This window comes from Alosa sapidissima, chromosome 17 (genome assembly GCF_018492685.1).
Source record: "Alosa sapidissima isolate fAloSap1 chromosome 17, fAloSap1.pri, whole genome shotgun sequence".
Lineage (NCBI taxonomy): Eukaryota > Metazoa > Chordata > Actinopteri > Clupeiformes > Clupeidae > Alosa > Alosa sapidissima.
The window spans coordinates 2,368,535-2,383,882 of NC_055973.1; the positions used below are offsets into that span (position 1 = coordinate 2,368,535).

Here is a 15,348-nt window from a genome sequence, read left to right on the forward strand (position 1 = left end):
TATAGTTATGTGGTTTGACATCTGTATCTAGCGCAGCTGAAATGGGAGTTCCTTGTCGTAAGGTAGTTAGCTCTGTTCTCTTCCGACTGTCAAACTGCCCAGAGAAAACAGAAGAACAATCCCAAAGGCTGTTGCTTGCTGAGCTTTTATCAATCCCTTTGGGACATCAGACCTCTCCTTCAAGAGCGGAGTATCACCCTGACACACACACACACACACACACACACCATTTTCTGCTCATCCAAATTAGGTCTAAAGCCAAGCTCTCCGAACAATATTTGTTTTCTTTCTGGTCCTATCTTATTCCAGGGTTACTAATCAAGCAAGCCCAGGGCTATCTGATGGCTAAACATCTGAGAAGCTCTTTGGCAGACGTTCAACATCCTTGGCTGGCTGCAACCAATGAATACGAGTCATCTGGCAAGCTAATTACCACACTGAAATTTATGAAAACACATCCACCCGCCTTGACTTAACTTCCCCGTTTGTTTTTAATGCAAAAAGAGCTGTCCGTTCACCAAACAAAAGGTTAGCAAATATGGCAGTTGACACGTTGGTCGATAAACATCCACATCCCTGCTCCTGCACCTGAAGATGTCGCAACTCACTTTTGTTTTTTTTTAAATCCCCACTTTCAGTACAATCAAGAAATATAAATTAAAAAAGAATATGGAAATTTATCCATTTCGCAAACTTGATTCGGAAAAACATAAACGAAAAAAGAAGTCCTTTCTTGTGGCACGTGCAGGTGAAGATTCACTGTTAAAGATGACTCCATTTGGTACACATTCAACACAGACATTGTCCTTTTTATAGTCTGTGGTTTATACTTTGAACCATCAAACCATTCTCCTTCCTTCAAGTCCTGCACAATTGATAAAAGTCACCATTAATAGTGCAAAACTGCTTTTTTGGCTTTGTCAACAGTTTCCCTTTGATAGTAAAAAGTCTTCGTCCGTGAGAGGCTCCTGATAGGAATGTGACTGACCAATGCCCTCGAGGTTAAGCCAGTGTGGAGACCCACATCCTAACCAAAGTCCCTGTCCATTTGTTTAGGTCCAATATATCTGGGGGCCCCTAAAAACAGTGTCTAGACGTTCTGGGAGAGCAGCCGCACCTTGCGCTCCCTCAGCAGCTGACTGCGGAGCTCTGCCAGGGAGGGCAGCTTCATCTTGTCCGCGTTTTTGCTGTAAACGTTCAGGAAGATCCCAAGCAGGACCAGCAAGCCTCCCCAGATATACCTGTAAAGATATTAATAATCCTCAACAGAGTAGAAATGACATTTGAATTCATTTTTCTTCTTACATGAATAGAATATGTCAATATGTTAGATATGTACAAAAATATATGGTGGGTTACTTGATAGAAATAATGTAAAATACATATACATACTGAAATGTAAAAGGCTTTGAAAAGAACATGAAGGACAGCACTATCGTCATGGCTTTTCTGCCCGTTGTCACTGCAAGAGAAGGAGAGAAATGTCTTCAAGGACTGAGGGAAGGTAACTTCCTGTGTGTCTTCTCTGATTCACAAGCATGGGTGCAGATTATGAATTTTAGCAAAGCTCTGAGAGAATTACAACTCCACAGCACACAACCATTTGAGTATGAAACATTGCCCACTCTTTTATTAGAGTTCAGTCATTATTCTGTTTTTCTTTTTCTTTTTTTGTTCACTATAGTAACCACGAGTGTTCCAAAACAGATGAGTGATCATCTCACCTGTGACGGCAACCAGGGCGCCAAACAGCTTGATCAAGGCCAACACAAACGAAATGCCAAAGTAGCCCGTAAGGGAGAAGAAGAAGGCATAACCGTACGTCGTCACAGGGTGCTGAAAGGGAAAGGAGCAGCGCTTCAGACAACAGAAATATTAGGACTAAAGGGGTTGTGTATGAACAGGGAGATCTAAAATAACACTAAAAACACAAATTAGGATAATAGTTAATTAGATCATTTTAATTTTACTTTTATTTTGGGTGGTGGTGCGAGACAGAGATGGGTCGCAAGAGAGATAAACGTATCATTCAGTTATTCACCCACACATACCTTTTTGTTCTTTTTTTGTCGCGTTTGTCTTTTTGCTGGCTTGCCATAATGAGTTCATGAAAACTCACTAAACAACACAGAGGCCTAAAATGCTTCACATATAGACCCAACTGCATAAACAAACATGTGCGGGTCTGATAGGCACGTCAGTGGACACCCAGACTCCCATTTCCTTACCTGAGAGCAGAAGGCCACGGCTGGTCCCAATCCGCCGACACAGAGCAGGCCAAACAGGATGTAAACAAAGCCAATGGAGTAGGAGTACAGCACCTGAGGACGACACAATGCCCGGTCACCATGGTTACAGAGGTCAGCCTCGCCATGGAATCCCATTAAGCACTGTGCTAAAGGTAATAGGAGTCTGTGCTACAGTACATTAGGGTATAGCTAGGAGAGTGGCGCTCACATGTGAAAGTCATGAATAAGGTAAGGCCATAGCATGATGATGAGACTGAAAATGATTGGTTGTACAGTGTGAAGGAGTTTCATGAACTAGCATTTAAATACTCGCATTGCTTCCTTGGACAAAGCCAGTGAACAAGTTTCTCTTCCAAACATTTCAGCTAGGCAGGGAATAAGGATGCACTCTGCTTTGTGTTTAGCAACGTGGCACCGTCCAAGGACTACACAACAAACACAGATACACAAATCACAGACCCAAACAGATAATGAGGAGACTCACTCACTGGGACCATAACTGCATGGTATGGGAACTGCTCTCAATACAATAGAAAAGCACTTCAGAGTTGTACGTACAGCACAGACCATATGCGGCTGTGACCTATCCTCCATACTGGAGTTATTTGAGGGAAGATGCATTAGGAAGGCAAAAAAAATCTTGAATGATCCTAGTCATCCCAACCATGAACTATTTGAGCTATTACCATCTGGCAAACGATATAGAAGCTTGAAAGCTCGTACCACCAGACTCCAAAGTAGTTTCTTTCACCAAGCAATTAGATTGCTGAACTCATGCTGAAGACAACAAGGTACTTTTTTTGTTTCCTACACACACACACCCTTTCATTTATTTATTTTTTGAGGAGAAAAAAAACACAACGAATTTTACTCTATTATAAACCTATAATGAGATGTAATAAAAGAAATCTTGAATCTTACCATCTCGGAGTTGGAGCCATTGTGGAGTTTCATGGCCTTCTCCTGAACATTTCCGATAGCCGCGTCCGCACACAAGGCCAAAGAGATGAGAAAGACCCCTGAGGCACACATGCACACACACACACACACACACACACACACACACACACACACACACACACACACACACACACACACACACACACACACACACACACACACACACACACACACACACCAGTAAGAAGAGGAGTGCTCATGTGTACTATATCACAAAAACAACAAATGAGCTCTTGTTCAGAGCCCACACCCTAAAGCCAAGCTGTCTGCACTGAAGGTCAACAATATCCCCTTCAGAGCAAGCAATCTAGACTTCGAGATAGCGAGTCGGCATCTGCACTCTCAAGGCCACAATAACAAGGCAACACTCTCTGTTTTACATTCAGAAGTTATCCAAGTTTGTTTTAGCCGTCAGCTCTCTCCAATTCAGGGCATTCAATTATGTATTTGGGACCACAAAAGTAAATGAAATAGAAAATTAGCTACTGTACAGTCAATTGCTAGTTTTTGACAGGTTATACGCCCTGATCCACCAGGTGTAAAGACACATAAGTGTTCTGCATGATGGTTCCACATGATGGTTCCACATGATGGTTCCACATGATGGTTCCACATGATGGTTCCACATGATGGTTCCACATGATGGTTCCGTCACTTGCCCACACACACCAGTGGCAAAATCAACCGTTTAACCGACAAGCATTCGATAAACAATGGATTTTAATGAGCAGCACCGACAGAAATAGAACTGAATCACAATGCACACGGTGGCAGCGGCTAGTGTGTGCAGTTGAACACAATGAAATCGAACATAATCTAACATCAAAAGAGGAGTGCAGCACACACATGTCTGCGCCTATGTGGGGAGGCCTAGAAGCGCTGAGCATTGTGCCCTACCAGTCACATTAAAGCTGGGTGCCACTTTGCTGTCCGCCAGGGTGAACCAGATGAGTCCCAAGCTCATGCACAGAGCAGCGGAGACGTCGACCGCATTGTAGCGTTTCCCTGCAACACATCAACATACACACACACACACGCAGACACACACACACACAGAGCATCTGAGTCCATCTGAGCACAAGCACAAGAAGTTGAACATTATGAGTGGTTTGTCTCTGTTTGACAGGTGTGTGTGATCTGTCTAATACTTGTCATCTTGATGAATAGACCCTTTCAAGTTGCACTGTACAACACTGCTGTGTGGTGTGCTTATGGCCATGTTTCACCCCTGAGACGGGAGCTCATTGACTTGATTGGCTCAGTGCAGATGTCTTCAGTGGGAGTTGTTGTTTTTTGTGGTCAGGTGAAATAATCGACTCGTCGAGTTTCGCGGAGCTCGCCCCGCTCTCAACGAATGAGTCGCCAACGCCAGCCTCTGATCTGAGGAGTTGAGAGGAGCTTCCGTGACACTGGCTGCAGGTTGGCTTTCCACGCGGCCCCTTTGAACAAGTTCAGGCGATACAGTGTGCGCACACACACACACACACACACACACACACACACACACACACAAGTATCCATCGCAGAACAGAGGCATAGGAAGCATGCTCAAGAGAGAGAAGGAAACAGGAAGATGGGGGAAAAGTTTGAACTGGACTCTCCCACTCAATCACAGAAACGAGTGAAGAGGGTGAGGAAGGTTTCAGATTGGACACATGCAAAAAGTGTAAGGGGGGGGGGGGTGCAAGGAGAGGAAAAAGGAGTCTTCCCAAACAGGCCAATGCCTTGGGGATGACAAGGTGACGCAGCAGGTTGGTCTGGCGTGCTTTGATTCGGCTCACCCCTTTGAAGGGCTCGCATCAGATCCCTCCCGCGTTCCTGAACACACTCACACACACAGCGCTGCTCTTCACTCACTAACGCCCCTGAGGGACCTGCGGTCCACACCGGCACACAAACACACTCTCTCTCTCTGTCTGTCTGTCTCTCTCTCTCTCTCTCTCTCTCTCTCTCTCACACACACACACATAAAAAAATCACAATAAATAAAGGGAAAAAAAGACTTCTGATCATGAGGATAAGGAATCTTGAAAGTGTGATGCAGAGATGGAAATCTCAAAGGCCAGGAGAAGAGTCCAGGGTCTTGTCGGAATATAACACAGGACAAGAGGAGAGGATGACAACTCCATGAGAAGTTGTAAACTGGTTAAAAATTAGTTAACAAACCAAAAACCAAAAGTGGTACACACAGGTACTGCCTCAGATACTTAATTAAATCCAAGAGCGAGGCCTAGATTAGTTTATTTAATTACTTACACTGATTAAGTCTAAAGCTAAACACTTAACATCAATCACTTAATCAATCAATCATCCTGTAGCGCTTAATATATTTACCTTGTATGAAAATCCCTCCTATCATAACAGGAATGAGTTTGCAGCACTTGAAGATGACTTGTGTGGGATAGTTCAGGTATCCCAAAGAGGTGTTCGACAGACCCATGGTCCCAACAGTTAAAAATGCGATCATCATGTACGTTTTGCCAGGTATTCTGCAGATAGATGTAAACACAATTTTAACAACATGACTATGGTGTAGATAAAAACATTGCTTCATTAGACTGTTGACAATAATTGATATAATCTAAAATATTGATATATCAGCTTGAATTTCCCCTTGGGGATCAATAAATTATCTATCTATATACATCTGTCTATCTATCTATCTGATTGGCTGTTGTGCCACCAACTGCATGTTTAAAGAGTGAGTGAGTGAGTGAGAGAGAGAGAGAGAGAGAGAGAGAGAGAGAGAGAGAGAGACAAAGGTCAAGCACAAGCAAACTGCACCTTCTCCGTTTATCCTGCGTTAGCTGCAGTTCCACCAGGCCAAACATGGAGTAAAACCCAAATTGCACTAGAGTGAGGTACCACCCAAAGGGTTTAAATCCCTCCACAGAGAATATAAGCTCCTAGGAGGAAGAACAACACAGATTTGAGACCATGCAGCCACCTCTTCTAGAGAAAGTATCGTGTTATTAGTCAGTGGCATGATCCATCAATTATTACAATTTAACATACTTTAAACTGAACATGCATTTGTCCTTATGTATAGACAGGCATGCAGACAGAGACTTTAACTAGTCTAGAATACATGAGGCATGAGCTTATTTACCTGCAGATAGCCATAGATGAGGTAAAACACAAAGACTCCTGCCACACAGATGAAGAACTGCACAGGGGGGTTGAAGGTGCTGAGGTTGATGCCTAGTACTTTCAGCTCCTCAACAGACTTGATGTGTGGAGACATGACCTCCGTCGAGGAGGGCACGGATATGGAGATGTGCTTGCGAGAGTTGTAGTTGATCAGTCCGAATTTGGCACTCATGATGTCTGCAGGCTGCAAGCAAAGGTCAAGGCATTTGATTAGTGTATGACACTGGGTTAGAGGATTTGCCCGCAGATTGCTTCTGACAGTCATTTGTGAAGACAAGGTTGCTGTTTTGACAAGATGATGACCTAACTCCTCTTTATGTTAAGAAGCATTTTCTGTAAATGATTAATCATAAAGACACCCTACCTTCATGGAAACATTAGCCCTTAAGATTACACCATTTTTATACAGCCGTTGGTATATTCTTCAAGCATTAGGCTACATACATTAATAACACTAGCATGAGCGACAGGAAGCAGTGATTCCTTGGTTTCACATACCTGATCCAAGCTCTGACAGCTGGAGACAAATGATCATTGATATGATATCCGGAGATGCCCTAAGGGTTGAGAAGTGCCTTTCGAGTAGTGTACAGTGCAGTGTTTAAACCTGCCTTTGGTACCGGACATAAAAGACGGACACTGTCCGTTGTCTCATCATCATGCAGATAAGCGAACTGTAGAACAGCCTCCTTGCCATATGACAGTTGCTATCTTCGGTGAGAGGCTACGGATTGCACATGATCGATACGGACCATATTATCAGCACTGCGTTTCTGCAATACTTGCGACAAAAACGTGATGGAAATGTTTCACAGGCGACTAAAACAACATGTAGCTAGCTAACTGACCAAGCTAATAATTAGCGAGCTAGTTCTGTATGCAACACTTCCGGGGTACTCATGGAACAGGCAAGTCTTTTTATTGTCTGATACACGTACTGATCATCTTTACGTGTGCACGTTTATCGTCCAACTTATTTAGAGATGCAATTACCTAGTTATGGGCTGACATCATTTGCTAATATGAAAAAGTACTCCTGCTCGTTACTCCATAGCTGCTAGTGTTGTTCCCCCGGCAGCAGCCAACAACTTCCTCTCTGATTGAACTTTAACCTGGTAACATAGAGCTCTCCAATTGGTTGTTTAAGCGGTTGGCAGCCCTCGACGTGTACATATGATTCTACAGGTATTGACAACACTATGGTACCATCAGAAATGTTACAGATGGAATTCTGAATGCAAATATTGCCCAGTTAAATGAGAAAACTGGGTCACAGACTATATCATATTACTGTAAGCTACACAATTTGGCATTAGCTTAGCTCATGTTGAAAACACTACCTAAACACATCTGTAGGCTAATCTAGATAATTTAGAAAATATGCAACATCAATGATCATCATTGCAATTGTTTAAAAATGGTCATGGTCTGTGATCTAGGCAACTGCACCTGAATAATTTTGGTTTCCTCCGATGAATCCATTGTTTTTAGGCTTCTTCTCTGTGGAGATGAACTAGTTTAGTCTACTCTGGGAACTGGCATATCCTGTTTTCCAAGATCAAACATCAAGCATCTGAGCATCCGGCCTACTCTTAGCCTACATTGCTTACGTAGATTAGGCCTAGTAGGTTACTTGGCTGTGTGTGTTTCATAATTTATACATAATATGTGTTTCATAATTTATTCATAATATGTCAAAGCCCTCAAAAATGTCAAAATATTATTTTGTGTAGTGGTTTATCAATTCAACCACATCATGACTGATGGAAATACACACTTGCAAAACTGGAACCGGTGCTCTCCTGTAACAGAGCTCCTGGCCTGTGCTTAAATATGGACAGACCTCAAGCCTCCGTCCCTTCCCCCTCCTCTCCTTCACCCTCTCTCTCTCTCTCTCTCCCTCTCCCTCTTTCCAACCCCCTTCCTCCATCTTCCTGTCCAATCCCGAGCCCAGTGCCAGTAGATGACATCGAGCGTCTCTCCCCACACCAGAGGTTAATTCACTCCAGGATGGCATTATTTCCTCCCAGCTCTTTGACAATATAAAAATTCAGAGTGGACAGCCCCATCCCTCTTCCATCTCAGATTTGATTGTAATGGTATTGCCTTCTGTCCCTAGGAGGCCTCCAGCCTGCCTGGGCCCCACCGCGCTTTATGACACTAAATAGCCAGGCTACAATTTTTCCATCTATTCAAAAAATATGCTTAATAACTCATTGTGAATGAGGGCTCTCTGTCTTCCTCGTCGGTCAGTGTGGTCAGGTCTCAGCCATGCCATTTACAGGTTAGGAGATAAAGAGTCTCTCTAGGTCCCGAGACCAGAGCCTTAATTGGCCACTGTGAATTTACAACCCTTTGCTGTGTTGCACCGTGCTCCATAAGATAGTCCCAATGAGACTTGAATGCCATATTTACAGCCTGTTAAACAGCATTCGGTTGTCTTCGTGGAAGAAGCACTTTTCTCTCCATCTGAGTTTATAAGTGTGACTGTTTCTTACTGCTGATGGATTTGGGTAATGAATTCTCCACCCTTTTCCCTCAAGTTCGCTCACCAAATGATAAAATACCTATTTATTGATTATTCAGAGAGCTACGCGTTCTTGTAATGGCCTCATACCAGACCACAGGACCTATCATAAATAAAGCATAGAAGGCGTGGAAGGGTAATAGAATGACCCGCACCAGTCAGATCTGGATTCAATATGGCCTGTTGCATTGCAGATCAGAGGGAACTTTAAATCTTCTGGAAGAGTACACCAGCTGAGTGACCTCTGCATGTTCTGCATTAGGATGCAAGACCGGTTAATGTCTGTCAGGCTGACAGAGGATGACTTGTTCTGAAGGGGTTGCATGTTGCATTGTCAAGGAATAAGACAAATACTTTACTTTGCATTATTTATGGCTATACCTTACAGAAAAGACAATGGTTAAAATGCACATTAAATAATCAATTAAATTGTTCAAATATGTGAATAGCTGTTAATCTTCTGCACTATATGTTTGAGAATTGAAAGAAAAAGAAATGTAGACGTTTTTCTTCCATGTTTCAGCTGTTTACTAGTGCTGTCCTATTTTATGGTGTCTGAACGAAGCTGCGAGAGAAAGATGCCTTGGTGTATGTTTGAGAGCAGAGGCTTTCTCCATGGCGGATGGTCAATGTGTCCATTTCCTAATCCTCTTCCGATGACCCCTCTGTATCCTCACACTAACTCACTTTTCTCAAATTATAAGGAAGGAAATCAACCCATACATCATCGCCCACTCTCAATTTCAAAGTGCCACCTTCAAAATGGAAAATACCAAAGGAAAATGACACAGGCGCCCATCTTATAAAATAATCCTCCAAATTTATTTGTCATATAATGCTTATCTCTCCCAACAATGGGGGAAGGGACCCTTTTTCAAAGAAACGCTTTAATGTCCACCAATCTTATATTAAATTGAAGGTTCCTTAATAACCTATTTGTGCTCGCCCTTATCCGCGGCTAAAGTGGCCTGTCTGCTCTGTCTTTTCCTGTCCTTGTCTGAAGCCTGCTGCATGATACGGAAAACAGATGGTATCTCGGCTATATTACTTCTCAAAGCACTCATATCCTCTCTCATGTTATTTTCTTTGATCTGTTGGGCTAGCTGCTCTCACTTTTTCTCCTCTTTCTCTCTCTCTCTTGCTCTCTCTCTTTCCCTCTCTCTTTCTCTCACTCTCATCACAGAAAGCTTGGCCATGTTGACACTCCATGCGCTGAGATGGTCAGAGTTGACCTTATTTATATTTCATGTCTTTCTGATCAAAGCGCAGACATGTAGCTCTGCAGAGAAACTCAGCAACTCCGTGCCTTTGTTTTGGATTGAAGATGTCACAAAGTTTTCTCAGATACACAATATCTCAAGATGACACAAATATATCTCAGCCAAGTCATTTGTAAAGGATTGGCACACCATGCCAATTTGATCTCATATGGGAATAAAAAAGTACACTTTTGTAAGTATCATCTATCTGTGCAACCCTAGATCTGTATTTTCAGTTACTGTAATAACTAGTACATCCAAAGTAACCAAGTCAGATAGTGTATAGAGAACATGTGGCATGGTGTACTCAAAACAAGGTGACGTGAAAGCCCAAGACTGGTACAGACTTTAATGTTGGCTGCCAGGAGGGGGAAGCATACCTCTTTGCAAACTCACCAAGGACAGTGGAGGAGAAATGTAATTAAAGACCCAATTTGTGATAGAGCAAATCTGTTTTTTTTTTCTCCTTAAGTCAAATGTCAGTCTTCCATAACATACTCAACCATGGGAACACAAATACGCGGAAGGGAAGAGTGTGCAAATATGTCTTCAAGGAATGACTAACATGTTTGATTGTCCTTTCATTTAAAATGAAGTATGCATCTGTGCAAGGATAGGAAAGCAAATTATGTTGTGTTAGTTAATTAAGAGTTTTGCTATGAGCAGTAATACATTTGCTTGTTCATGTGACCTTTAAACACATTATGTATTTTATAGCTCTCGATTCTCTCGAGTTTGTAATTATTTTGAGTGTAGTAGGTGCAAAATGCAAATCACAGCAGAGACATCCATTATCCCTTTGTATGATATGGTATGAGTGGAACATTTATGAAGTAAAGTAAAGTTCATTGGTTACCTAGAATTCTTATAGAAGGGAATTATAAAGTCCTTCACATCACTTTGATGGTTGATGAATTAACAAATTATGAAATAGTTTGGCTAGCTTATGCAATGGCTGCATTGAAAATGTGTTACTTTGTGTGTCATTCGTGTGTCAGCAAAACACATGCTCAGACATTGGCACACACTGACACACACATGCACCCCCCATCCCACACACACACCAGACACACTCTAGTGATGAACAGCAGCGCGTTGCCAGGATTATCGCTCACAATGGCACATTTAGGAGCGGGGCTAAGTGGAGGGGAAAGTTTATTTAGTTTACCCCAAGGACATCTCCGTGTGTCCGTGGCAACAGGCAGCGCTCGTGTGCGTATCTGACGTCTGACATCTTTTGAAAAGTCCCAGGTGACTGGCAGGGAGACACTTTAGAGGCCATGGCAGGGACCGGGGTACTACAGGCCGAGTATTGGGCTGAGATGGGTGTGTGTGTGTGTGTGTTAGTGTATGTGGGTATGGGATGGGGTGTGTGTGTATGTGGGTATGGGGGTGGGAAGGGGTGTGTGTGTGTGTGTATGTGGGTATGAGGCTGGAGTGGGGTGGTGTGTGTGTGTGTGTGTATGTGGGTATGAAGCTGGGGTGGGGTGGTGTGTGTGTGTGTGTGTATGTGGGTATGAAGCAGGGGTGGGGCTGCATCTCTGCAAGCCTCTTTGGGCATCTCTTATCACAGTATAAGAAAAAAAAAAACGATGTGTGAAATGGATGGTGTGGTGTAGAAGAGGAAGACATGAAAGGGGCGAAATGAAATTACAAAGCTCGCTGACTGCACAAATCATGCATATAATGTTTTATAGCTCGCCAAAAGAATTCAACACCTGTGGCTCACCCGTGCTATAATTGCATGTGAATCACCAGATTTAGAGGAGGTGTTTTTCTTGGCACGGACAGGTGAGGAAAGAGTAGGAGAAGTGAGAGAGAAAGAGTCAGAGAGCAAGAAAGAGAGAGAGAGAGAGGGGGGGGGGGAGGTGAGTGGAAGGAGTGGTAGAGGAACGCCCAGTGCACCGTTCCTGTGAAAGAGGGTGAGCCACCCACAGCTCACTATACTCCCCACAACACCACTGCTACACTTGGCTGGGTAATTGCTATGTTTGTTTACCTGGGCCAGGAATCTGGTGAAGCACTCGTGAACACTCACATTATTTGAATCATCCCCCTTTTTTATATTACAACACGGGATGAGTTTTAATTAAAGACGGCACCCAGGAAACCATAAATCTAGCTTAACGCCTGGCTCTGTTTCTGTGTTAATCGGCACCTTTCGGACATATAATTCATGGTAAATGCAGTATTGACATGTTCACCTTTGTGTTTCCCTGAATTTTCTACCCTCCTTCTTGGCCAAGGGAATCACATACACTGTATATATATGACCAGTATGATTCATGCATGAGAACTGACCCCATGACCTTGAGCTAGTTAGCATCTCGCTCTACAAGTCTTCAGATAAACATACTGTACATCTGAGATCCTCACTGCGATGATGTGGTTTTAATCCATTAGTGTAAAAATGCTCGTGTCTGCATCTGAGAGAGTAAAAAAATACATCAAAAGGCTTGATTAAAGATGGAAAAGGATGTTAAAGCTCATTATAATGTTAAACGTACTGTATGCTGTTATATCTGTGTACCTTATATACTGGTATAACAAGGTCATACATTGCTTTCCACCACTGTAGTGGGAAAACGGCTGAAAACTAACAAGTAGCGAGGGAACTGGGGATTTAGTTGGAGGGAGTTTGCATTCTTGTAAAAACCATACGCATGGTTTCCCCCCTGGTCATTGTTGAGACGCACGACAAGCAGCCCCTTTTAGAGAAGGAATGAGAAGTGTGTGTGTGTGTGTGTGTGTGTTTGTGTGTGTGTGTATTGGTGTGAGAGAAGTAGAGAAACTCTAAGTGTGTGTGTGTGTTTTGGAGGGCTTTGACAGGGCCTCTGTCTCTCTGTCTCTCTCTCTCCCTCCTCCTTGATGCTTGAGCCAAATTGATTACCCTTCTTCTTCATGTGCATCGGCAAGGCCCTTGTTTCCCATCATTCCTTGCCTGAGCCTGCGGTGCCCACAGCACGGAGTTAGTGTACAATTACATATAGTTTAATATCTGCCGAACACCTTTAAACAAGCATCACCACTCGACCAGGCGATTTGTCTTCCCCAGCCGTTTCTCCATTGTACATCTTGATAGCCGAAGATTGCTCCAAGCCATGTTTAAGCATTAAATAGTGTATTATTATTTCACATAAATCAAGCAAGGATGTGATGGTAGTGGTGGGTGGGTTGGTGTGTGCTGCGTGGTGAGGCAGTGGGCTTCATAAATGTTGCATTCCTTACAGACAGTATTTTAAAAGCCTTCCGCTGCATGATGTTGGAATTTCAGGATAAGGGGCACTTGTGCTTTTTTACAGTAGCATAAGAACTTGGCAACACTAACGGCTTTTCAAAAGCATCACATTGTGCTAATGAAGTCCATATAACTTCTAATAGATGCTCACTGTGACCAGAAATACATTTTTGGTGCAAGTTGCATCCATGACCAATGTTTTGAGTGCATCCATGACCAATTTTGTTTTGAGTGTCTGAATATTTCTCTTCACCATAGTAACAATGTGTCATGGAGAATCACATCATACCTCAGTTTTTATTTTAGACTTTGGAATAGTAGTAGGAGCTGTGAAATGCCTCTCTGTCAACTATGTGCACTGTTGCTGCATGTTCTATTCAGCTGGTTTTCAGCAGAAGTTACAAAATCTCTCTTTCAATGACTCTTTGAGGAAATGACTTCACTCAGGAAGTCGACTGTCAGCACTACACATGAGCAGGAATAAAATGTTTTAGTCATCGTGACAAAAGTCGTTTTTCATCGTTTGCCTCAAATGGACTGGAAACATAAACAAAAGACATAGAAGGAAATTGAAAAATAACTTGTTATTATTTCACCAAGAACACTTCACACATCTTTTAAAACTGCACAACTTGAAATGTTCACTCAAGACACATTTGACAAGATAGATAGACACAAGATAGGCCACAAGATCAGTTTGATAGTAGGATTTTTACAAAGATAACAAAAAAAAACATATTTCAGGAAATTAAGGAGACCTCAATGAATAAATGTAATTAATATAACCATGTAATGTACCAACATACATAATGTACCAACATACAATCTGTATGATCCATTGATTTCATAACTGGAACTGCAACAGTAAACTTAGTTTTCACCAATGTTCTTTTTCACACAGTATATGCACAAATGTAATAGACCCAACAGGCCTTAGGGCACTAGAGTTTCAACAAGCGTCAGTACTGTAAAAGTCCAGTAAAAGTTATTGCTGTTGAATTGATTCCAGCACAGTAGAGTAATGATGAGGCTAAAAAAGACACAAAAAATGTCTTTGAACTAGTTTATACTTGAAGAGGATCTACCTCCCGGCTCAGTGGCTTACCTATAGGGAAACGGAGGAAAATAGCAGCTAAGGATGACTTAATATCTTATTATTAAATGATTGGTTTCACTTTGTAATCTGCACCAGTATATGCATCTTCACACACTTAATCACAGAAAAATATCCCCTAATGTTTAAAGGGACACCAGGCAAGCCTGATGCTTTTTCTCTACGAAACTCCCCCTCGCTTGGTCTGAAGCTCTGTTCCTTTTCTTTGCATCTTCCGTCAAGGGTTTTCGCTGCTTCTTCACCGGGTCTACCATAACACACGTTTGCAACAATCGCTAGCGTTTCGTTAGCCTGCCTCTGTGCTGTGGATGTAGGATGTAAACTGATCCTGCTTCGGTCAGCGGGTACGATACACTGAACTTGCAAGCGGGATATTCTTCCTACAGGCAGTAGGGGCGGGCGAGAGAGTCTTCATTAGCCCTGTAATGAGTCATTTAACCATATACCGACTTACGAAGATGAGTAATTAACACGAAAATGTTGCCTGGTGTCCCTTTAATATTTATCTGTTGATTTTAACCACTGTTTACAGATAATGTTGATTGATTATGAACAATATTCTGCCAGAGGTACCCTAACAGAGTGCTAAACATTTGTATGGCAGCAGAGCCCAAAACAAAAGCCTTTTTAAAGTCAAAGTTTCAAATCTGAAGTGTTAAAGTACATAGGTGACATGAGAGCAGGGGCCTCTGTATGTGTGTGTGTTCGCGCGCGTGTGTGTGTGTGTGTGTGTGCGTGTGAGTGTGTGTGTGTGTGTGTGTGTGTGTGTGTGTGTGTGTGTGTGTGTGTGTGTGTGTGTGTCTGAGAGAAATCTGCACGGCTGTCTGTCTTTTCTCCAGGGTCCTGAGGGT

General features: G+C 42.7%; 1 protein-coding gene across 3 annotated transcripts; it reads right to left on the reverse strand.

The window, feature by feature from the left end:
* Positions 1–472: 472 nt before the first annotated feature.
* On the reverse strand, positions 473–7,885 carry slc35b3 (solute carrier family 35 member B3). 3 transcript variants are annotated; one of them, XM_042068066.1, is made up of 10 exons: positions 7,809–7,885; positions 6,319–6,543; positions 5,994–6,115; positions 5,544–5,698; positions 4,107–4,214; positions 3,171–3,268; positions 2,229–2,321; positions 1,725–1,836; positions 1,393–1,462; positions 473–1,241 (listed from the first exon to the last, which is right to left on the reverse strand). In XM_042068066.1, exons 1-10 carry the CDS (start codon positions 7,839–7,841, stop codon positions 1,091–1,093), a joined length of 1,167 nt encoding a protein of 388 aa, XP_041924000.1. In that variant the 5' UTR covers positions 7,842–7,885; the 3' UTR covers positions 473–1,090. The 3 variants fall into 3 exon arrangements, with proteins under 3 accessions (XP_041924000.1, XP_041924002.1, XP_041924001.1); XM_042068068.1 differs by lacking the exon at positions 7,809–7,885 and adding an exon at positions 7,353–7,483; XM_042068067.1 differs by lacking the exon at positions 7,809–7,885 and adding an exon at positions 6,858–7,464.
* Positions 7,886–15,348: the final 7,463 nt, after the last annotated feature.